General features: G+C 34.5%; 1 protein-coding gene across 4 annotated transcripts in view; it reads right to left on the bottom strand.

Annotated features, from left to right (window-relative positions):
* Positions 1–225: 225 nt before the first annotated feature.
* Positions 226–25,378, bottom strand: part of LOC143238717 (degenerin unc-8-like) — a 42,781-nt gene continuing 17,628 nt past the window's right edge. For 3 of the 4 annotated variants that reach the window (XM_076479191.1, XM_076479188.1, XM_076479192.1), the window contains 11 exons: positions 19,317–19,383; positions 17,729–17,847; positions 15,042–15,142; positions 13,332–13,489; positions 11,888–11,980; positions 11,378–11,495; positions 9,741–9,819; positions 8,914–8,962; positions 6,353–6,411; positions 2,448–2,529; positions 226–1,131 (listed from right to left, as the gene is read on the bottom strand). In XM_076479191.1, the coding sequence (XP_076335306.1) occupies positions 1,006–1,131; positions 2,448–2,529; positions 6,353–6,411; positions 8,914–8,962; positions 9,741–9,819; positions 11,378–11,495; positions 11,888–11,980; positions 13,332–13,489; positions 15,042–15,142; positions 17,729–17,763 (900 nt within the window). In that variant the 5' untranslated portion in view covers positions 17,764–17,847; positions 19,317–19,383 and the 3' untranslated portion in view covers positions 226–1,005. The remainder of the gene's footprint in view (positions 1,132–2,447; positions 2,530–6,352; positions 6,412–8,913; positions 8,963–9,740; positions 9,820–11,377; positions 11,496–11,887; positions 11,981–13,331; positions 13,490–15,041; positions 15,143–17,728; positions 17,848–19,316; positions 19,384–25,378) is intronic. The other variant, XM_076479189.1, reaches the window with a different exon arrangement.

Genomic DNA, 25,378 nt, shown 5'->3' on the forward strand with positions numbered 1-25,378 from the left:
CCTCCCCCAGTGACACAGCGGTATGTCTGCAGACTTGCATCGCTAGAAACCGAGTTTCGATACCCTTGGTGGGCATAACACAGATAGCCCATTGTGTAGCTTTGTGCTTACTTTCAAACACATTCACCCTATAGTACGCTTGTTGCAGTTTGTCCTAAGAAGATACTAGGGACACATTTTGACTTTTTCAACCAACATAACTAATTATTGATGAATAATAATTTATTAAAACAAAACACTCCTACAGCAAGCTCTTGTAGTTTGTTCTAACAAGGATATAATTTATAAAACACTGACATTTTCAAACAAATTAATTAATTATTATTCACACTAAACACTCTTACAGCACGTAGTTTCCCATATTCGGAGAAAAAAAAGCTTTTACATTAACGTTAATTATTTTGTAATACCAATAGATTTACTTATACGACATTATTTGCAAACTATATCTTTTTCCAAGACCTATCTTCAAGCAAACCCAACTGTTAACAACTGAAATATTAGACATATTTCTGTAAAGGAGTCTACTTTTCAGAAACAAAGAGTTTGGCGGAGAAGGCAAAATTGGAAAAGAATACTTATATTAGTCTGACAACGGTCTTAAAGAACAGTTTATAAAAATGTTATATACTAAGTTGATATATTATAACTCGAAATATGAGTATTACGTAGTAAGATAAAAATTGGTGAAAATAAATATTACCTTCTACATTCATAAATGTAATGGATAAAATTTACCATAACATTAGGGTAAAGTACAAATAGCATAACTAAACAAGATTGTATATTTTTGTTAAGAAATAAAATTATTGTGAGTTTTATTAAGAAAATAAATCAACTATACGTTAAGCCTTAAAACCTTAAATTGTCCGTAATCGGCCTTCTGCTTCTCCCCATTTTAGATCCAAACGAAGTTTTCAAAGAACTTATATATTATTTAAGAAACATAACCACTATAATCTTTATCAAGAAAATAAATAAGTCAACTGTATATTAAATTTTAAATTATTCGTAACCGGATCGAGCCTTTGTTTCTTCCTTTTTATATCCAAAGCGAAAAGTCCAAAAAGCCTTTGATATCACTACCCAGGTAGAAATAACTCCTCCGACAGAGAATGTGAAGTCGTAAAGCTGAAATTATAATTACGACATAATGCATTAAAAATTATAGAGAAAAAAATAGACCAAAACATATATATATATATATTCGTTCACTTAATGTTTTATATATACAATAACAAATTTATTTTAACACATTCTGTATTTAACAATAATATAATCAGTACATTACCCTTTTTTATTGTATGTCGACATACTCATACACTGGATGGAGGAAGTGAACAAAGTGTCATTGGCCAATATTCAGTTATTCATATTATATAGCTGCACAGTTAGTAATAAATAAAACATGTATTCCGAAAGCTGTTTAATCTCAACGCTCAAGTTCAAGAAAGGCCCAATTCAATCTACACTTTGAACAACGTGTGGTAATGGGTTATACTAGTTACGGAGAATTTCACTCCTCACCACTAACCCTAAACACAAGCTCACCACAGAAAATCTGGACCTTTATTATCAAGAAACGATCGAAAGTACAGTTGATGTGAACGTGCTCCGTGGTCACTTTATTATTGGTTATTGGTGTGAGTTGAAACCAAACGGAGCAGACTTGGACAGCGTAGTACGAGTAAATCGAGTTGATGGGGAGTTGCCGCGAGTCTTCCTAAAACATTAGGAAACTAGGAGCTCTTAGAGCGGAAACAAGGCATGTTAGGGGCACAAAATGTGATTGTTTTCAGATGCACTGTATCCTCTTTTTTTCTACTCTGGTTCGTCATCCATGGATTATCAATAATCGATTATCGTATTTGCTACGGAGCCGCATTGTAACCGCATGTTTCATCCTTTGCTTGCAAAACATTTCGTGTTGCGTAGGCTGACATTCTCTGATTTTTAAACCGGTCTTAGGAAAATTACAGAAAATGGTCCGAATAAAAAAGAACACCTTGAAAATCCACTGAAAATTGACATTCCACAAATTTGATACATTTATATGATACAATCAAAACGTATATCATCTATCGTTATTAGCTTATGCCGTAAATTATGTCTTATTACTTAACACGAACAGAAAGGAATTAAAAGAACCTCCTTTGATCCAAGAATTATTACATAATGCGTTCAGAAAATAGTTCAGTTGTGTTTTGAGGTCACTGTTATCACTATTAGTTGAATAATTCCCAAATATTTTGAAATATACTACTTCAACACCTTCACCTGCACGAGAACCACAAATGTAATTTAATTTACTTTTAAAACAATCCAAATAGTTCAACGGCAAGTTCGAAGGCTTATAAAGGTAAAACCCGATTTTCGACACTCGTTATGAGCACAGTACTTTGTGTTTAACAACAAGCAAAACTGTTTAAAAACTTAGGCCACCTCACCGTAAAGCAAAGGCTGTGCTCGATGGTAATTTGTTCATTAAAGTTGTACTGCGCCTCCACATTTAAGTAGTTTGGGGAATCTCTGTAAAAAAATAAGAAGAAAGTTACAAAACGCGGCCGTACTGTAAAAAAAAACAGAAACGAAGTACTGACTACCATCGTTTTTTAACTCTGATATAACTTCATTTTTTTTAAATATATAAATTTAGTGCGTAAACATCAAACCTAACTTTTCTACAGTTTTCGTTTCATTGTTAAGAAATTAAAGAAAAATATCAATGTTACCTTCTGAATATCCTAAAAGTGATCATTTTTTATAAAAGTCAGTCGCTGCTGGGATGTCTGCCGTTGTGTAATGTGTTCTAATTTATTATGTGCACGTGAGGCTGTTCTATGACTGTCATTTACAGCAAATATAATTACAAATTGGAATTTGTAATAGTTGCAATAGGACACGACATTGACTAACAGAACTCAGCCTTCTACCTGGTAGTATGGTCGCTATCAAACACTTTATGATGTACCCTGATCCATTCAGAAATTCACTTGTTAATAGAAGGAAAATGTTCATGTCATGTTGTGTTGTCGCCATCTGTCCTGACATGAAAGGCTGTTTACTGTAGGTATTATTAATTAATTTATTTTGTGACTGAATATTTCATGATTATTTAGGTTATTCATAACAAGAGGGTCAAAAACAAGTTGTTGTTAGAATAAGTTTAGTTGCGTAACTTGGTAAGTTATACATTGTGTTTATGACTCAAAGATGTCGAGAATATACACAGAGGAGACGAGGTAGTAATAAACATATAAATAGTACGGGATGAGATGAAAACAGCAGGTAGACAAAGACAGAACAGAATAGAAACAAAGTCACGTAAGAGAGACGTTCGGACAGAAGAGGTAGGCCTAACGGTTGATATATATTACAGTGAGATTATCGGTATTATAAAGATAAAATAATTGCTTATTTCGTCAAAGAGAGTTCAAAAGTAAATGAACATACTGTCAGTGGCGGATTTATGGTTGTGTGGGCCCTACATCCCGTGTAATTTTACATAGAATAAAATATCAATGGGGCCCCCATTAAGTTCATGGGCTCTGGGGCTGAATCCTATCAAGCGTAGTGGATGATGTTTATTTATCATCGAATTTATCGCCAACAAGACACCTACTGTATAAGAATCCTTAGTCTAACACACCCATACATTTAACTTACACAACTATATACTACTACTCAAAAAGTAAGTTTCTTGACACCATCACTCTCTGTTTGTGATGTACCCTGATCCGTTCAGGAGCCCACGTGAAATGAGAGGGAAAGTGTTGACACTGTGCATTATGGATAACATATTTGAGAAAAATGAGACCATGACACCATTATTATTGCAATTCTTTGCTCAAATGAGTACAAGCGGAAGTTTGACATTCGATTGAATGCACAAATTCCAGCTGCCAAGGATAAATTTATGCACAAGCCTTTTAGAGTTAAGTAGAATAACATAACAATTATAATATTGCCCTTGCTAAAAGTAGCAAAAATAAGTGATATGAACCAATTTTATCTCAATTATTTAAATGTTTAACAAAAAAGAATTTCGATTGTGGGTTGATCAAGATGTCATTTGAAATTTCTTAATTCGTTAACGAATGATGTTAATCTACTGTTTAACTTCGATGATTCAGTGTTGCACATCATACAACACCATTCTGCTGTTGTGTTGGTTGTATGTCCGAGTAGAAGACAGAACTGTCTATTGGACAGAATGTAAGGATTGTGAACACAATGCCCTTTTCTTAGCTGTATAGCATGGCAACAGTCAATCAAGAAATCAACATGGAGTATAAGTGGCTTGAGGACAAGCTATAAAATCATCTTCAACAATGACCAGTGCCTGCTTTTTCATGATTTACGATAAAACTAGATAACTTTTCAATGGGCCAGCCAACAGTTGAGTTGAATCTGTCCTTTGAGTCCGTTCAGTAAGGCTTCCACTGCAATAATTTAACTGTACATTACTATCTGTTATATCTACTATTTATAGTACTGTTTTTATTTTAAATTTTTATATATTGTACCAAATATATTAAAGTACTGTGTGAAGTGATTTTTCTCACGATACATGTAACCTGTACAGCTTGGCACTGAACAGTAAGTTGAGTACACATTTTTGATTCGTTGCTCTGACTAGCAACCTGTAAATTTTCGAAGTTAGAAACTTTTTAATATGGAGGATACTATACATCCGAATATTAACTTAATGAAGCTGGAAGATTTGATAAAAACTTTACTTTTATTGACATTTGTTCCTCCAGTTAGTATATCAGTGAATGAAGATCACTTATTTCTGATCTCCATTTTCTATATCGTATCTCTCTTTGGATTATGAAAGTTAGGATTACAAGTTACAGAAAGCAAACAGCAACTTGACTACAAACATCACAAAGCTCTCCATTGTTGTGTCCATGCATGCAGCTTCATTTTGTAGTGGTTTAGGAGCCTCATTTTTTATCACTGCTAACCACTTGATGACACATATACAGAATGCTCAGATGAGTGAATGGCCACCGGAACAATAGATCTGAAAGAAAATCATCTTCCACTTAGAGGGATGTCGTGATCATATCATACACAATAGATCATAGAGTGAGGTGTGAAATCATCTCTGGTAAGACGATTGCCTTATAGAAGAAAAACGATTCACTGAGCTGTTGACTAGAAGAACTCTGAGTGCGACATAGCATGAATAGTGATGAATTGAAACTACTGCTATCAACCACGTGATTTGAAAGGAGGCTCAAGATGGTAGTAGGAAAAGGAGGACTTCAGGGCTGCCAAAGAACTTCTTGTGAAAAATCGAAGGCCTGTAGAGATCACGTATAAGGTAACCAAATGCTGGAAGTCTGCTGTTAGGTATAATTGGAAGAATGGCATTATACTACATCTTTGAACAATCCAATACACACCCTAAAACAAACCTATTAGGGTTCTGTTATATTCAGCTTGTGATCAAGTTAGGATTTATTAAAGTCCTATTAAGCAATGCAAGCATTTAGTATTCTAGAATCACTGTTAAGCTCCACAATGGCTCTGCGGACTTTCAACACAAAAACCGGGTTTCGCTACCCGTGGTGAGCTGAGTAACTTTGTGCTTAATTCAAAACAACCATCACTGTTAAATGATGGAAAATGATTTGTAGAAACCATAAAAGTTTCTAAAAAAAGATAACGAAAAACTAAAATCCGATTTTAATATTAAATGGCTATACATTAGAAGTTATTAAAATGTTCACGAATGTGTGTGTTCCTGTAAGCCCTTTTCTGAAATATTTAATAAACATGTAATTTCGTGGTGTTTACTGCTTGTTCCAAGGGTACTTTATTTTATTAAGAAAATATATATAACAGTTTAACCTTACAGTTCAGTTTGTTACTAAACCAAGATAGAAAATATCTACTTTTTTTTCTCTAAAAGTAGATACCTTAAATTTAATAAGGTGGCCATAATAACAACCTAAAATGCTACTTTCTGTCGCACGCGTCTCTTATTAAGAACACAGTTGATTACAAATATAACGTTAACACGATTTTTTTTTATTTCGCAAAAAGCTACTCAAAGGTTATCTGCGTTAGCCGTACCTAATTTAGCAGTGTAATGCTAGAGGGAAGGCAGCTAGTCGTCACCACCCAACGCCAACTCTTGGGCTACTCATTTACCAACGAATACTGTGATTGACCATCACATTATAAGGTCCCCACGGCTGAAAGGTCGAGCATGTTTGGCGCGACAGGGATGCGAACCCGCGACCCTCAGATTACGAGTCGCACGCCTTAACACGCTTGGCCATGCCGGGCCAGCACATAAGGAATTGATGTTATTTAGTAATATAAAAACGAAACTCACCTTATTATATCAACAGCGGGAACTTTATCTAAAAATAAAAGATCGACACCAGGATCAGTCTGGAAAATAAAAAAATAATTTTTCAATAATGGTGCAAGTTATACTGTAAAAGCTATGAAAAATGGAATTATCTTTAACTGAATAAAAGTTCACAGTATAATTCATCAATTTTACGTTATCCTTCTTTACAATATAGGTCGTGGGCTCGAATCTTCATCATTGAACTTGCTCGCTATTTCAGCCAAGGGAGCGTTATAATGCGATGGTCAATCCCACTATTTGTTGGTAAAAGATTAGCTCAAGAATTGGCGGAGGGTAGTGTTGACTAGCTGCCTTTCCTCTAGTCAATTATTTCAAATTTAGGGACCGCCAGCACAGATAGTTCCCGAGTGGCTTTGCGCGAAATTCAAAATAAATCAAATCAAACTATTCACGCCATGAATTTCTTTAATAGTTCAATGATATCTGAGACCCGATTTCGTGTTTAAATATAAATGTAAATATATTTTAATCCATAATAACTTTTAAGTAGTCTCTCAACGTCGGTTCTTATAGATTAAAATATAGTTCTCTATCACAACAAAATACAGTTTCAGATAGCGAAGAGAACTGACACTAAAGTTGACGATTTTATTTTCAATTTCCTGTGAAAAAACGTATGTTGAAGCTAGTCAATCATTTTAGAGAATTTAAAAAACTAAATAAATTTTTTATATATATACAATCATTTGTGGTCATTTTGGCACCTAAAATGTGGCTTCTTTGCTTTTGTTTGTTAAAATAGGCAATGAGCATACAATTATGTTTTTATATATTTTCTCATGTCAGTTCCACATGCTGTAGAACTTTGTATTATATTGATTTATACCTTTAATTTCACAAAACGATTTCACATCATTTAAATGTCTACAAGTCACAGACCTTGTGGTATTACCTAATACGTAACTAAGTTGACGGCATATGGATATTAGAAGTTGTTAAGATATAGTTAGTGTTAGTGAACGAAAATGATTGGTTTTCAACACGCCTGTTGCAACAATCTGATCGCCCAGAAACCCTAGACGCTGCATGCGACAACCTGAATAGTACGTATTTGATATGGAAAAGCATGAACATTTTTTTTTCATTTTGCAGTTGCTTGAAGTATGTAACGGTTGAACGAGAAGTGTGATTGGAAACCTCATTTCAGACAATATATATCTCTGTTAACCTTTTTTTCCCGACTGAGATTCTTCTTGATTAGATTATGCAAACTATTGTCTGGAATATGTGGAAGACTTTTACTACTAACATATGTGTTTGTGAATTGTCACCTATCATAATACACCACACTTTGCTTACCACGAATGGAATACGACTTGTAAAAGGTGAGAGGTGTCCCAAGTTGTTGATCCATATTAATCTATTTTATAATACCATTAAGTATATATATATGTAAAAACGGGTCATTTTGGTTAAGAAAATATTTTACCTTCTTTTTTTGTGAACCTGACGATGACCGAAGAATGTCGAAACATTGTTCGCTCCTCATCGTAAAATATTTTCTCAACCCAAACGAGCCGTTTTTACATATATATTTCTCTACAAGTGGGTTTTCTCGACATCACTAACCATTAAGTACAGTAAATATTTTCGTGTTGGAAATTACAAACAGCAATCTGAACATACTGCATGATCAAAGTGTACGAATATATTGCTCTAGGAAATACTTTGACACAACCTTTCCAAATATGGTGGTATAATAGTATCTACAGAACATCAAACAATGTCAAAATGTAGTTCTTACTACATATCGTTCCACTGAGACTTCAGTCATGGTTATCTCATGATTTCCTGATATGTATATTGAAAGTCGTTCTAATATAACGTGCTCAATTCTCTGTATGCCATTCTGAATTATGTGTATGGGATTCGTCAAAAGCGTTCAAGTTAAAGATAAATCAATACAATACAAAGTTCTACAGCATGCGAAACTGACATGAGGGAATTCAAAAGTGAGGGTCTACTTTTATACCAACGAATAATAGGACTGAATGACACATTATAACGTCTCTACAGAGGTGGGAATGAAACACTTCCAAACTGTGTTTTTTTTTCATGTTCAGTATAATTGAATTTAGTTTTTTTTAGTGACAAGGACATTCATGAAATGGAAACGCCATATTTATGTTCAAAACAAAATACATATTTAAAGGTTTAGTGCTCACGCTTTCTCTTGTCTTTACTTCTTCATGGCGACTTCTGTTGAAATTCGCCAATAAAAATGTGATGTACTATTCAGCTATCCCCAGGGATATGACGTAAGGTAACACATGTACAATCTAGTTAACTTTATTTTGTGCTATTTTGTGCAGAACAGTTCGACGTATTAGTTAAAGCGAGAGATTCCCCTTTCCTAAAAATACGAGAGTAGTTGTTGCTGTTTTTCCAAAACACCTTAAAACATTCTCTAAAAGGTGTATCTATGCTTCTATAAAACTGATGAATTAAGCAACATAATGTGATAAACTGTATTCTAGAAGTACAACAAAATAATGTTATCAGAGTTCCGTAATACGTACTTTAAGGGTGTTTGGTTGTTCCATATAGGAAGTCTTGAATACTTTATCCCTATAAAAAAATATATATATGTTATTGCGTATAAATGAACATTAAAAAAAATTATCATTACTCAAAATCATTACTCTTTGACTTCCGGATTGTAGGTACCTCCTCTGGTACAGCGGTAAATCTACAGATTTACAACGTTAAAATCAGGGATTCTATTCCCCTCCGTAGACACAGCATATATCCTGATGTGGCTTTGGTATAAGAAAAACACACATACACGAATAGTGGGATTGACGTTAACTTACAACGACCCCACGGCTAAAAGGGCGAGCATATTTGGTGTAACGGGGATTATCTCAAGGCTAAGAGGTCGGTATTCTTAATACCAGTCTCATATAACTTTCTACAGATAATTTCAGCGATATATATATATGTATAGTTCGTGATCCTCTGATTTGTTTCTTGGTGAAAAAATTTGAAAATTTAAAATGAGACACCAATTTCTATTACAATGAATTTATAACTGATAATGCAGAGAGCAACCATTTCATACTTAGGATCAATTCCAACCAACCCGGAGATGAGGGTTACTGATAGAATAAGAAGGTTTGAAAAATAAATATATTATTAACGATAAGACGGTAACGAAAGGTTGTAAAAACAAATTGAAGTATTAGATTTTTTTTCGTCCTCTACTATGCTCTCTACTGTTTCTACTAATGTTACGGTCAATTCCTCTAGTCTTACACTGAAAAATTGGGTACAGCTAGCGCAGATAGCCTTCGTGTATCTTTGCACGAAATTCAAATCAACCCTTCTTATCTTACATCATCCATACCTGCAAGGTTTTCGGCACATTCTCTTACAGCTGGACTGGATTTCCAATATTTTCTCCTTTGTTAAAAGTTCTGGGCATTCTGAAAATTATCAATTGTACTTTTTTATTATAATCGTATTTATTTTCACTATGAATAAAGACGAAGAAACTGAATATTTTGTACGTACCGAAAAATAAAACTTTCATTGGAGTTCAAATAATTTACACGTTAAATTTAAACATCAATATGCCATTTCAGGATTTTTTTTTTCAACTGTCACCCGAAAGATTCAACCAAAAAATAAAATAGTATCAACATTGAAAAAATGGTTGGTTGGCACGTTTACTGACGTCAAACAACTAGGCTATCTGCGACAAACAACCGGTAAAAAAAATAAAACTAAAATTATTGAATATTAAATGGAATCATACTAAAACAAAACAAAGTCCAAATTTTGAATTAAAAACATTAATTAGGTTTCAAAACACTAATGGCCCTTAAAAATGTAAAAGCACAATTGAGGTAGACAGTGTCACCATTGCCAATGACACTGTCCAACGTCGGGAATGAACCCAAGGTAAAAACAAATGTCTAAAATGGTGCTTTGGTTCAAAGTCGTAAGGAAAGCACAAGAGTAAAATAAAGGCTGTTGTGACTTGAGTGTCTCACAGACCACACATCAGTCCCAGATACATAGAAAGAACATCACACCCATTCAAAATCACATTGTGCTGATTCCATCAGTTACCCGTAGGAATTTGTGTATTACACAGACTAGATGATATAACATGAAATTCATACAAACTTCTAGAGTGGTGAAAGACTTTCGTTCTGCTTTCATTGTTCATTCAAATTTCCCAGTAGCCAGAATTAACGTATAAGAAACCAAACCAGTGATATATTTATAGTGCGCTGAAACTCTTTCGTATTCGTGACAATAGAAATACATTCACCTGCAATACATTTACGATGTTTGTTCTTCCCAACAAACTGAGAGTTTTAAAAGATTCACTATCAAATTAACTTTTAGCGTTTTCTCTTCAGTCCAAACTAAGATTAATATCACAATCTTTGATCAGCAACCTTGGATTATAGTGACAATTGTGTTGTTTACCTGTTGGAGTGAGACAGCTAAAATAACACCAGCTTCACTGCTACCTATCTTTATTTCCAATTCAAGTACTGTACCATCTATTTTTATCACAATTACAAACCATAAATGGAATGCATCTTTCACTGAAAGGGATAACTGACTGAGCAAACATAGATTTTTTTTGTGTTGTTATTTAGAAATAAAACACTTTTCTTATGCGCTGCTTCGATTACAACTTGAATTAAACCTTCGTGCAAATCATGATTGTTTTTGTAAAACACTGAAAGCATAATTTTATGTTTGATAGGATTACAACATTGATATCCTGGTATGGCCAGGTGGTTAAGGCATTCGACTTGTAATCTGAGAGTCGCGGGTTCGAATCCACACCAAAAATGTTTGTTTTCTCAGCTGTCGGGGTGGTATGATGTGTTGTATATGTAGAATACGTATTCATAGTGTTAAGTTTAGGTACATCCATCCTTATTACTATGACCTGTGAAAACATTATCGAATTTTTAAGTTCTGGATACATTGTCTAAGAAAAACACAAAGGTAACTTACGGTTATTTACCATGTGACAGAGCGGTTTCTCCGTTTCGTAAGCGTATGGGTAGAATTCCTTGTACATACAGCCACACAGCTCCAGGGTCTTATTGACGTGACATTCGGAGAGACAGAGCTTGAAAACGACAAACATTGATTTGTTTCCATGTAAGTTATTCTGTACTAATTAATAACTAGTGTGGATATATTTTTTACTGTTTTATTTAAATTCCTAGAAGATATGTAAATTTAAATTGTTTTGCGACCTGGTGAATAAAATTTATACTTATTAATGACTGAATCGTGTATTTTATAATTCTTAGAAATAATTAAGATTTGCTATTATGGTAATATTAAATGAAAATATACTCTGTATAAGGCTTCGTATTAAGTATCTGTACACATTTCTGAATGTTCGCAGTATTTGCTTTGATCCTGAGCTCACAAATATTCCCAAGTTTAGGGTAGTTTTTAAGACTTACGTTGGAGTACAGAAGGTCCTTAGAATACTTAAGTGAATTCCTTTACCTCTTTTCTCAATATTCCTTTCCTAAAGTGTGCCCTCCCTAAGGCTTCGTAGTCTGTGCATTGTTCAGACGATGGAAGTCGCACAGTTTCTTTCTATTTAGAGATAAAACACAAAACTCACCATTTCAATAGAATATTTGCTTCCATGGAAGTTATACAGACATCAGACATAATACGAAACCTTAAAGTACAATGAAAAGTACAACAATAAAAGTGTATTCACGAATAATGTAAGTAACGACCACAAAAATATAACTTCTTTAATTCCGATTTTTTAGCTCAGTATAAGTATTTCAATAGTCAATCTGAATACACTATTTCTTCTGTCGTCATGGGATCGGTGTAATACTGGAATACGAGAATTTTTATTATACTAATGTCTATTGCCCATTTAAAAGATAGTATAGAATAAATAACATAATATCTAATAATGAATTTACATTTGAATGATCCAGCCTTTTATCATACTCAGTTTTAAAATGATATATTCTAAAGGTAGCACTAAGCAAGTTAGTAAGCAATAAATTTATTAACCTTTCTGAAAATAAAAGTATATCAATTAAAATTTTGTGTAAAAGCTACAAAATATTATCACGAGTGCAAACTGGCTCCTTCACTTGCTTATCGTAAAACGTACTCTCCTGCCGCCAAACTCTTAAAAATTTCCGTTTGTGCACTTTCAGAAATCCAGATATACGTAAGTTCCTTAGCGGTACTACAATAGATCTATAAAAGTTGGTGAAAGTGTGTCTAAATAAGTAGTTCAAGTTATTTCAGAAACTGTTCAAATGTTAATATATTTAGAAACGTTGCAAGACAGCTCAGTACATTTGAAGTGAAATAAGAGTCAAATAAGTTGAAACGTGCGATAATCATTTTGAATTAGAAGCTGTCAAATTTTGTTTTTTGGTTTGGACATCTGGTCATCCTAAGACGATACAAAAATTTCCTAACAGAAAATACTCTAATATCTAATTGTGGTAGGTGCCACATGCTGATGTCTATATAGTTCAGTGGCTTGTTTCAATATTGGTACTTTTGTGTGTTTTTATTACACTTTTAATATCTGTTATGTTAAGAAAGAAAATAGAAGTATATTGTGTTATACCTTATAACAAATAATTTTTCTTATTTTACCTGTCTCTTCGTTCGACGGAGTATTGCAGCTAATAACAAATAAAACTAAAACTTGTTAATCGCCAAATGTGTAATTCCTTTATTTTATCACTTTCTTATTTCTCGGTTGTTTTCCAACATGAAGATGACCTAAGAAGGTCGAAACGTTGTTCTGTACTTTATTTTAATTAATGGTTTAATACTCCTATAAGCTATCATTAGAATGTTTCTTCAGTTTAATTTCTATTTTTATTATTTAAACCACAAAATTCAATAAATTTGTAGCAACATCATTTTCTTTTTAAATCAAAAGAGGGCACTCTCATACCTGTGAAATTATAAACCAATAACTGGTGCCTCCATTTAAGACGTACGCATCCTCTAGAGTTGGGGCTGTGTTTACTGGCCAGAACCTTAGAAGAAACTGGGGAGTTTCACGGTAGTACGAGTCAGGTTTCAAATTATACAGAAGTCGCATGAATTTTACTACACACGTTAAAACAAAACCGTAAAGCGTTATACAATATCCTCAATTTAGTATAAAACAGTTAATTTATTTAGTCACCAGTTCACAATTATTTGCCGATCTTAAAGAAATCATAATACAACAGATAAAATAGAAGGGAATTAGTTTTTACTAGCATTCATGACACATGGTTGTTGAATTTGTAAATATTTAAAATTATATGTATATAAAATGACATATCCAAACTGCATTTCCTCTTTCACAAGTCTATCTAGAAGAGTTTCCATTCAATACCATAACTGATTTGTTGGGCGGTAGGGGTGAAGATGAATCTTAATTTCTTCAAAATATACGTTAACTCTTGATGACGTGGCTTATTTCAACCGCAATAACTACACTAGGACTATCTGCGCTAGCTGTCCCTTATTTAGAGGGTTGGGTTTGTTTTTTTAATTTCGCGTAAAGCTACACGAGGGCGTGCGATTCGTAATCTGAGGGTCGCGGGTTCGCATCAACGTCGCGCCAAACATGCTCGCCTTTTCAGCCGTAGGGACGTTATAATGTGACGTTCAATCCCACTATTCGTTGGTAAAAGAGTAGCCCAAGAGTTGGCGGTGGGTGGTGATGACTAGCTGCCTTCCCTCTAGTCTTACACTGCTAAATTAGGGACGGCTAGCACAGATAGCCCTCGAGTAGCTTTGTGCAAAATTCAAAAAAACAAAGAATCAAACTTTAATTTCGCGCAAATAGTTGGATTAACCGTCAATATATAACGCCCCTACGGCTGAAAGGGTGAGCATGTTTGGTGTGACGGAGATTCGAACCCCTTTGTATATATATTGTTTGTTTGTAATTAAGCGGAAAGCTACACAACGGAGTATCTAATTTCTTCATTACGAAAAGTCTACATGCGGAATTTAGCGTAGTAAGTTCGTAAACGTATCGCTGGTGGATTGTTATAATAAGAGTTTACTATGAGTTTAAATTCAAGAGCATTGTTCACTTTGATAAATATCTTTTAGCTGGAGCATCAGCGGTAAGTCCACTGTCTTACAAGCTAATTCCAAACAAACAGTTTCTAGTTACATACAAAATCAGTAATCAAGCCAGCCAACTGAGAGTGAAGAAAGTTAACAAACATACATTTACACAAATGCTTATCATAAGTTTTAAACATTTCAATGACATGCAGAAAAATGAAATTTTCTGTAAGTAGACGATAGAATTTAAATTATAAACACACCTAACTGGAGAATTTGTACAATAATTTACTTCGAACATTAAATACAAAATGTACGACGAAGGAAAAGAGTTTTCAAAAAACAGAAGCTGTTGAACTTTCTCAGCCATCTATCTTTAACCGAACTATACAAATAAAAGTAAAAAGCCACATCTTAAAATTGTAATCGTTTAAAACAATAAAACATATTCTTCCAAAGAGTTCATAACTTGAAGCCTATTTGTAAGTAATATAAAAGGAACAATTATACTAAATTCCCATTTTTGTGGCTGCTTGCCACTTTTGTTTTATATATTGAATATAATATAGAATATAAAATAATTGAAACAAACCTGACAAAATATTGGTCTTGTAAACAGTTGCAAAATTATCCCAGTCTATGTTGAAACTCAAGCAGTTGCCGTAATTCGAATCGTAGTATTCAGAAATCGGACTGAAACGTCAAATTTGATTGTATTAGCGTGAACAAAAAAAATATAAATATATATTGTTATTATTTATAATTTTCACTCCCCAAAGAGGCGCCTGGTTGCTTCCATTGTGCTCCATAGTTCCGAATTGGACGTTTAATCTCTAATATCAGACAATCTTATATTTAGTATAAAACTCTCATTTTCTGCATCAGGGGTCGTTCAGACGAACAATTATTATAAACACTTTGCGCTTCATCTTAACACTTGGAAAAGATGTAGCGATACAAATTTACAGTAGTAAAATCATACACAGTAGCCCGGCATGGCCAGGTGGTTAAGGCACCCGACTTGTAATCTAAGGGGTTTCGAGCCTGCAACCCTCGAATTAGAAGTCAATTGCCTTAACCACGTAGCCATGCCGAACGCATTTTTTTTTATTAATATATTTCATGATGACTCGTATTTTAAGAAAAGTTTAAACACGCGGAATGAATACACATCTCGAAGCCCAAGGCTCTACATGATGTATGTACCGTGTTTGAGATTTTAATTTGTATTGCACATGTTGTACATCTTGACCATTCTTTATATAAGTGCAATCGTATTTTATTAACTGATATCAACACCATATTTGAAAACAGAAATATTCTAAAGGCCATCTTTGGAGTTTCAAACATTGGCAAATAATACAAATATCGAAGCTACTTTAAACTGATTGATAATGTAATGCAATAACACTATGTAACACAAATTTTGTAGCTAGATAGTATGTGCTATTTCTTAATTGCATGTGTTGTAAAAGTACAGAAAATGGCCATTATTCCCTTCAAACTTTGCTTTTGTGACCTGGATAATGAAATTTAGAAATTAAATTATTTTCTGTGTAAAAACGGACAAATGTTCACATTTTCATTTACATGAGGTCTGAATAAAACAATGTATGAATCAAGATTTACATGTATTTATACCAAAGTTATACAAAAATGTTTAGAAGTGAATAGTTTTTCGAAATTTGCGACTGTAATGTAAATCACTTTCACGTATCAGCTCTCAGATATAGTCTCCCATCATGTTTTCATGCAGACTCTTTATAAAGAGTTGTGATAAAGTGTTTCATGAGACCCAATTTTATGTGCAACGATGGGAACAACACCTTCTGGAGGTCCACTAGTAGCTCACACTTGACATTGTGTCTCCTCACAGAAAACTCTGTCCGTTGTGGCCAGTCCTTCCTGTTGTAGTGCACTGCGGTGTACCTGCTGTCCCAAAGGCAAAGATAACACGGAAACTTGGTAAAGCCTTTTTGGGGACTCATCAGGAATGCCATGATTTTGAAGAATCCGGTAACCCCCCCAACCATACTCATCATACTTCAAGACTTCTAACAAGGTCTTGACGCTGTTGTATTCCTCTTTAAGGTGCACCAAAAGGTATTCAAATTTTAAAAGGTCTAAAATTTAAACAATATAAAGTCTTACTATTCAAGCAAGCAAATATATATATGCCTGGTAGGCTTCGCATATTTTAGCAGATACTATCACAGTGTACTTTTTCGCTCTTATCTTGATACATTGGCCACATACATAGCAGAATGCATCTGGAGAATGCATGCAGCTTCTTGATGCCATCTCTGATAAAATCAGATAGATCTGTGGTCACTGAGGTAGCCCCTGAATATGTATTACTATGGAAAGTTCTAGAAAAATCCTTAAAGGTTCTTGAAAATTCTCGTAAATTCTACAATATTCTAAAAAGTTCTTAAAAATTCTTGTAAGTTCGAGAAAATTCTATGTTAGCTTCTCAGCACTGAATCTACCTGGAATATTCAGGAAAATGTGTAAATTTGAAAACAATCATTACCCAGGTCACAAAAGCAAAGTTTGAAGAGAAAAATAAGTCTTTTCCATTTACTTTAGTCATGAGCAATTGGGAAATAACACTTTCTGTCCACGAACAATAAAAAGTAAAAATTTTGTTCGATAGTGTCATCTATATTGATTGTAACTAGCTGTGGTACACGTACCATAGACGTAAGTTCCGTAAATTCATGATTAATGAAAAGCTATCTTTGGACATAAAAAACTGTTTATTTTATATACACTTTAAAAACCCCAAAACGTCCATGAAAACACAAAATGTAAAACTGTAAATATGCATGTATTTCCTCGTGGGCCCAACAAACCTTCATGACAAATTTGTAATTTGTGAAGACCCATCAACAGAGGTGAAGTAGTCGGAAAAAAACCCACAAAAACTCTCATAAAAACCGCAAAATACAAAATTGAAAATGTAAGTATATTTTCTGCACGCAGGATAATTTCGCAAAGTTGGGAGTTGCACATCGCGTAATAAAAATGTTTTTTCAATAAGCATGAGTTCCATTATAGTATGATTCGTGTGACACCGAAGCAGAAAATAAATAATTTGATCTTAATGTTTGCGGATCTGTGGATGAAAGTTTAAGATGTTTACTTTTGTAATGTTAAGATGAATACAAGCTGTTAACATACATTCTTCCTTTCATTGAGCGTATTAAAAGACAACTTTTTTGCTTAAATACTCGGGCTTTGGAAGTTGCGTTATATATATTTTTTAACGAAACTCACCTACTCTTTAAAACATCATCATGAAATATTCCCATATACAAAGGATTTCTGTATTTAAATCCGTGGTCTTTCAACTTTATCAGACTTCCTTCTAAGCTTTGTGTGTAGTTTTGCCATGGCTGAAAAATAAAAAAAATAATAAAGATTTCAATGAATGAAAAGCATAATAATATGCTGTTATATGTATTCTCATTTACTCACCACAAATGATATATATTCAAAGAGTAATAATGCTAGTCACTTATTATTTCTTATTATTCATTGAAAAATGTTGTTTGATTGTTTTTTCCTTTTATCAAGCTCTCCTGCGGCTCAATAGTGCACGTTACATGGATTATATTGTTGTTGTTGTTGTTTTTGGAATTTCGCACAAAGCTACTCGAGGGCTATCTGTGCTAGCCGTCCCTAATTTAGCAGTGTAAGACTAGAGAAAAGGCAGCTAGTCATCACCACCCACCGCCAAATCTTGGGCTACTCTTTTACCATCAAATAGTATGATTAACCGTCACATTATAACGCCCCCACGGCTGGGAGGGCGAGCATGTTTGGCTCGACTCGGGCGCGAACCCGCGACCCTCAGAATACGAAGCGCACGCCTTAACGCGCTAGGTCATGCCAGGCTCCATGGATTATAACGTTAAAGATCGGAATAAAAAACTCTTGTTGGGAAAACGTGGATAGTCCATTGTGTATCTTTGTTTTTAACAGCAAAACTAAAACAAAGAAACAATGATATAAAAAATACTCCGATAAACGTTATTGTACAAACTGTTCGGACATCCGGGAAACAGCCCTTCATCTAATCAGAAGCTGTTATAATTCAGTAAGATACAAGAGTAAGTTCAAGATACCGGATAGTTATTTGTGCCTTTCTTTATTAAATTCGTCGCAAAGCTACACGAGGGCTATCTGCGCTAACTATCTCTAATTTTGAAGTGATAGATCAGATAAAAAGCAGCTAGTAAACGCCACCTACTGCAAATTCTTGAGTTACTTTTTTGCCAAGAAATGGAAGGATCGACTCTTACGTTATACCGCCCCTAAGGCTGAAACGGCGACCATGTTTAACTTGATGTTGAAACACTATAATGGTCTAAAATAAACAAGAATCGCTACAATCAGGGTTGAACAACAACAAACAAACAAAAACAAAGCAATAACACTGACCAAAATACAGTTAATAAATAAATTCCTGGCCAGGGATTCGCATCAATGTCAATAAACAATACATCATAAATATTAAAAACATCAAATTTGTTTAAAATAATGGAACCAGGAAAAAGAACCAGAAAGAAAAAACAACAACGAAAAAAGTACAGTAAACACTATTTCAAAAATTACAACAGTCTAAAAGTCGAATTTACTGTTTCACTACTCAATAAAAAAATCGTAAAAGAAAAATAATTTAAACTACTAATAGAGAGATAATATAACACTAATTGTATTGTTAAGATAAACTACCACAAACTAAATCGTTTTCCACAAAAAAGCTTTCAACTGACGCCAGAACTATTGGTTTTAAAAGAATATAAAATGGAGTTAGCATTCTTATAATACAAAATATTAATATAATCTGACATAATCTCACCTCTTCTAAACTGGAATTTCCTGAACAGGTGTTGGGTCTATCCTCACAAAATTGAGAAAAATTGAATCTGTATGAGACAAAATATCAAAATTAACCATTTCGAACTGTTTGTTTTTGAATTTCGCACAAAGTTACTCGAAGGCTATCTGTGCTAGCCGTCACTAATTTAGCAGTGTAAGACTAGAGGGAAGGCAGCTAGTCATCACCACCCACCGCCAACTCTTGGGCTACTCTTTTAACAACGAATAGTGGGATTGACCGAAACATTATAACGCTCCCACGGCTGAAAGGGCGAGCATGTTTGGCGCGACCGGGATGCGAACCCGCGACCCTCAGATTACGAGTCGCACGCCTCAACATACTTGGCCATGGCAGGCCCCATTTCGAACTCTAAAATGGTTCGGGGGAGTCTGAACAAAAGCTTAAAACAACAAACAAATGAAATATTTGAAAAGTTACCAGGAATACAAAGTCTGTTTACAATTTTAATTGATTTCAAAAGTCAAACAAAGTAATCAAGTTAAAAAAAGGAACCTTACAAATACGAATAATAAATTCAAAAATAAAGAATTGTATTATTTCTATATCAAACGGATGGTATTTTGAAACGAAAAAGTTTTGTTTAAATAAAATCAAACTTTGTAGCTTTGCAGTTGCTAAGTACAACATTTGTTGCTAGCTTTCAAGTTGTTTGGAATATGCAAAACTTTGAACATTTAACTTCATTTTTATTATATTACTTTTGAAGATTAAAAATATATTGATGTTTTGTACTGTTTTATTTAGTGTGCTAAAACTGAACAGTAAAAAAACAACATGGAAATGTTAAAAGTAGTATTATTAGCCAACTCTTAAGCCTTTCAGCCGTGGGGGCGTTATAATGTTACAGGCAATCCCACTATTCGTTGGTAAAAGAGTAGCCCAGGAGTTGATTGTGGGTGGTGATGACTACCTGCCTTCCCTCTAGTCTTACAATGCTACATTAGGGACGGCTAGCACAGATAGCCCTCAAGTAGCTTTGTGCGAAATTCAAAAACAAACAAACAAAACTAAGTTCATATGTTATCGTGATCTTAACGTTTTAAGTAATTCAGTGGTTTTTCTGATGAAGCAGTCATCAAATTCGTGAGGAATACTTATGAACTACTTGAGTGGTGAAAGTGTTTGCTAGTATTTATCAGTAAACGTGTATAACACTTTTATTTAAGACTAGCAAGAACTGTGATCTAGCAAATACAGACTGTAAATCAAGTTTAGGTGAAAATCAATGACAGTTTTTGGTTTTATGTAATATTAACTTGTAATGAGTGAACTGAGTTGTGTATTGAAATAGAATAAATATTCTAGTTTTGTAAATATTTTCTTAATATTTCGGAGTACAAACAGCGCTTAGAATACATGAGAATTAAGACTTTTCACTGGATAGCTAACTGTCCATAATTGCAGATCATCATTGTCACCTGGACAGATGACTGTCTGAGCCAATGTTGCCCTTTCTGGAGAAGAAAATGCTCATCCCATGCACTTGTTCTCTGACCATTTTACATGGCGTTAACGCAACATAATCTGTTGTAACCCACAAAACAAGACATAACAAGGTGTACATACTTGAAGGTGTTGTGATTCCCTCCTTAATATACACTCATGCTCTCCATTTTCTTCAGTCCATTGTCACAATCAATGGCTAGGTTTTCACTGAAACTCGATTTAGGTGTTGTATGAAATAAACTACTTTCTGCACTACATCAATTTCCAAAATTCCTCTGCCAGAGCCTAGGTCAGCAATGACAACTACAGCCTATGTCTCACACAACATAGACGTAGTTGAAATTGTGTTTTCCTAATCAAACTTTAGTCTATCACTATTTGCTACATTTAACTCAATGTAAACTGCTCAGAGTGACAACTAAGAACTTTCTCTCTCGTCTTTCTATCGTGATAAGCATGTATAAAAATCGCCCCACCCCTGCTATGAGAACAAACACTCTTGCAGAAATTGCGTGTTGTACATCCATGAGTTAGTGGCCAAACATGACTTGTGTCCCATTAGTCTTGTGATGTGAAAGTAGCTATAGTTACAGTTCATTGACGATTCTACCGCACCTGCTGTACAGTTAAGCAAAATTGACTATTTTGCCTATCTTGCTGCACAGCAAAATATGAGCAATTTACTCTATAGTGACCCCTCCTGTTCACATCCAAAATGTGTGATTTTCTATTCCTTTCTGAACTAACTTACACTTGCAAACAACATCACCATTAGAAGTTATACTAGTATCATTGCAGGAATAGAATAACCCTGCTCATTCACTGTGTAACAGTCCCTTTGTGCCAGAGCGCTGATGTGGCTGGGTCCTGTTTGGTAGAATCCAAGCTCAATGCCGATCACCATTTATGCAGAATACGATGGTCTAGGGACAGTTATAACAAATAGTGTTGTGGGTGTTTTCTTGTGATTTGTTTAAGTTTAGCAGATTGAATTTCATCATAATGGGCACTGTCTTATTGAGGGTGAGAATGTTCCTCACTCTCATATGATTAGCTACCTGTGGACGTATTTAGAGGATGTGTTTGCAATATTCAGAGACCATTGACGGGTAAGCTTTCTTATGTACTGGTAAAGATGATTTGTGTAGGCAATCAAGCCTTCAGAGGAAACCCTACTTCAAGTCCTTAAATTTTGAACTTGGTTCAATGGATGGCTCAGTTTCCTCAGGATCAGATAGCTGATTGATAAGTTGCATCTTGCTTATATGTTCCATACCTTTGAAGGCTTAGCCAACGAAACTGAACCAGTCATTTCATCACCTGTTCCAGAGTCCATCAATTCTAGTCAGTTACCTGCAGGAAATGCTTGATAAACTAATCCAAACCATTATCATCTTGCAATTCAGGGGTGAGATCTGCATTACCTTTCTCACAGGTGCTCATGATTTTAACATAAGGCTCTCAATTTTTGGTCTGATGCCGTGAGGATCCATTTAAAATGCAAATGATTTTGTAGGGCAGACTAATTCAGGAACCCATATACTTAAGTGAGTGCTGGATTTCGGATCCAAAATCAAACAACAATAAGGCACATGTAGTACCTCTCCAAATGGTTCAGCATTATTCAAGACTCTTTTCTACATGGCGGGGTTTGTCTCAGAGATAAAACTTTTCACCTTTTTGTACTTTCTTATTCACCTGTCAGTAAAAGAGCTCCTATTAATGAATAATATCCATCAATGATCTCTCTCAATCGAGTGTGACACTAACAATAGCCGGAGCTGTGTACTCTGGCCAAGATTTGCGTGAGAATTCTAAAGAGACTGGTCCAATCAGTCTCGTACCCAAAATATCACACACAACCACAATGATTTTTAGTCAACTGAGTCTTCTATATTGTGAAGTCAACTCTGAAACGGGTAATGAAATTGACTATCATTTTTACAATGTGCTCACAAAGTCATCAATTCTAAAATCACAGAACTATCGATCGATAGTCCAGCATACTAATCAATAACTAATATCCCTCTCTAAATAAGCTTAATAGATTTTTCATAAACAGATATTAAATTCATTTGTTGAATAACTTAGTCCTGTGCTGTGAAAGATTTTAAGGTTATACTGTTGTTGACTATATTTTTTCTTACTATTTTAGTGTTTTTATTCGCTAGAGGGAATTTTTAATAGGAATAATGATTAGTGAAGTCTAGAAATTTCCTGACAGTTTAGGCCTTTGTAAAATCTCAAAGCTTCCTACGTATGCAAACTAGAACAATATAACAAAACAAAGACAGACTGAGTAAGTTGGAAATGACCAGCACAGTGTCTGTTTATGAGAGTTAGGGTGTCTGATATTCTGTGTTCCAGTTAGTAAGTTAATCAGTAAATACATTCATTATCAATTGATTTGTGAAGAAATTTTGCATGTTAGGCGAACACTGATTTTGTAATTTCTGTTCAAACGTTGTATGTGATGTTAGGCCTACCAGTAAACGTAGTTTGTAGCAAATGTTATAGATGAAATGAACAAATTCGTTATTTTTACGTGGAATGTGGGAAGGGCTTTATCATTTATTTTAAGATTACCCATTCTCAATGGCTCAGCGTTAAATCTTGAGGCTTATAACACTAAACACTGAATTCGATTTTATAACTCAGCTGTAGGTCAGTGGGCTTATAACACTAAAAATATGGGTCTGGTACTCGCAATGGGTAGAGCAAAGATAGATTATTGTGTAGTTTTGCCCTTAACAATAACAAAATCAATAGTACACATTGTACGACCTCTTTACCGGTAACTAAGTAGTAGGCCTGAGATCTTATAACACTAAATATCAAGTTTCAATCCTCGCTAATGGCAGAGGGCAGATATCTCATTGTGTATTTTTGTCTTTATTAGCAAATGTATTTATTTGTAATTAAGTACAAAGCTACACAATGTGCTATACCCGCTATGGGCATCGAAACCAGGTATCTAGCGTTGTCCGCGGACATACTGATGTACCATTAGAGGGGGGAGAGGCTAGCAAAAACCCAAACAAAACTTTTAATCATTACATTATTCACTTTTCTATAAGTTTGTTAAATATGTTTTGCGTGTTTATACGATCTTTCTCAAGATTACAATATGTATACTCGCGTCTATACAATGTCATATGAGGTAGGCTAATTGTTCAGTTGAATTTGTATAACCTGATTGCAATAGCGTACTGTCAACTTGTACAGTCTAATGATGCATTACCACAGCTTTAAGAAAGAGTTATGTACTGCCTGTAATGTATCAAACAATATATGTACATATTTTTTCCTCGAACAATCACAATTAAAACTTTTAATTGCACAATACATATTGCACAACGGTGAACATTACGTAAAATTCATAATAAGTGATTATATGTCTTGGTACTTTATTAAATTAAGTAATTTATGTAACGAATCATTAGAATAATATTACGATATTTTTAAGAAATATAGTTAATTAATATGTAAATTATTAAGCACTAATTACCAACTCTCGTGCCCCTGATACGTTCTACCTGACAGAAACATGTTTTACTTATAAATAAACAAACGTTTCGCTAACTTAATGCGCTTGTTAAAAGACATTGCCATAAAACATTAGCATTGAGTTATTGGTTATTAATTCAACTTGTATTAAGTAATTAATTTCACTCTAATTATCACTACAAGTCATCAGTATAATCCATACACTGGAGGGCCTTTCTATAAACTTTGCAATTAAAACTATAACTCCTATTAAAAAAAAGACAATAAACATTTTCGACAGCTTGTGACCCAAGTGTGTAGATACTCATATCAGAATTATATCCGGGGTTTTGAAGTTAGGAGAAGTTTGAGACCGGGCTCCTGACCAATGACCATCCTTATACAAACGCTAAATCACATCTTTCACGAAGTTTTTGTTTGTTTTCGAATTTCGCGCAAAGCTACACGAGGTCTATCTGCGCTAGCCGTCCGAACATATTTGGTGTGACGAGGATTCGAACCCGTGACTACAAGTCAAACACCCTAACAACCTAACCATGCCGGGCCTCTTTAATGCAGGAAAAGTTTTGTTGGTAACAATTTGTCACATTGGCACTTTGGAACTATTAACTTCAAGTAATCACTAGTAACTATGTTGATGTAAAAGATGTATTCTCTTGTTGGGTCAGGGGTTAGCTCATGGAATTAAAACACTAAAATCCGAAATTCGACTTCCTGAAACGGACAGAGCCTAAACGCACATTGCATAACTTTGTGCTGAAACAATTAACACATGACGTTTGTGTATATTTCTTTGTTTTTGAATTTCGCGCAAAGCTACTCGAGGGCTATCTGCGCTAGCCGTCCCTATAATTTAGCAGTGTAAGACTAGATGGAAGGCTGCCAGTCGTCACTACCCACCGCCAACTCTTGGGCTACTCTTTTGCCAACGAATAGTAGGATTGACCGAACATTATAACCTCCCTACGGCTGAAAGGACGAGCATGTTTGGTGTGACGGGAATTCGAACCCGTGACCCTCAGATTAAAAGTCGAGTGCCTTAACCACCTGGCCATGCTGGGCCACGT

This window comes from Tachypleus tridentatus, chromosome 13 (assembly GCF_004210375.1).
Source record: "Tachypleus tridentatus isolate NWPU-2018 chromosome 13, ASM421037v1, whole genome shotgun sequence".
Lineage (NCBI taxonomy): Eukaryota > Metazoa > Arthropoda > Merostomata > Xiphosura > Limulidae > Tachypleus > Tachypleus tridentatus.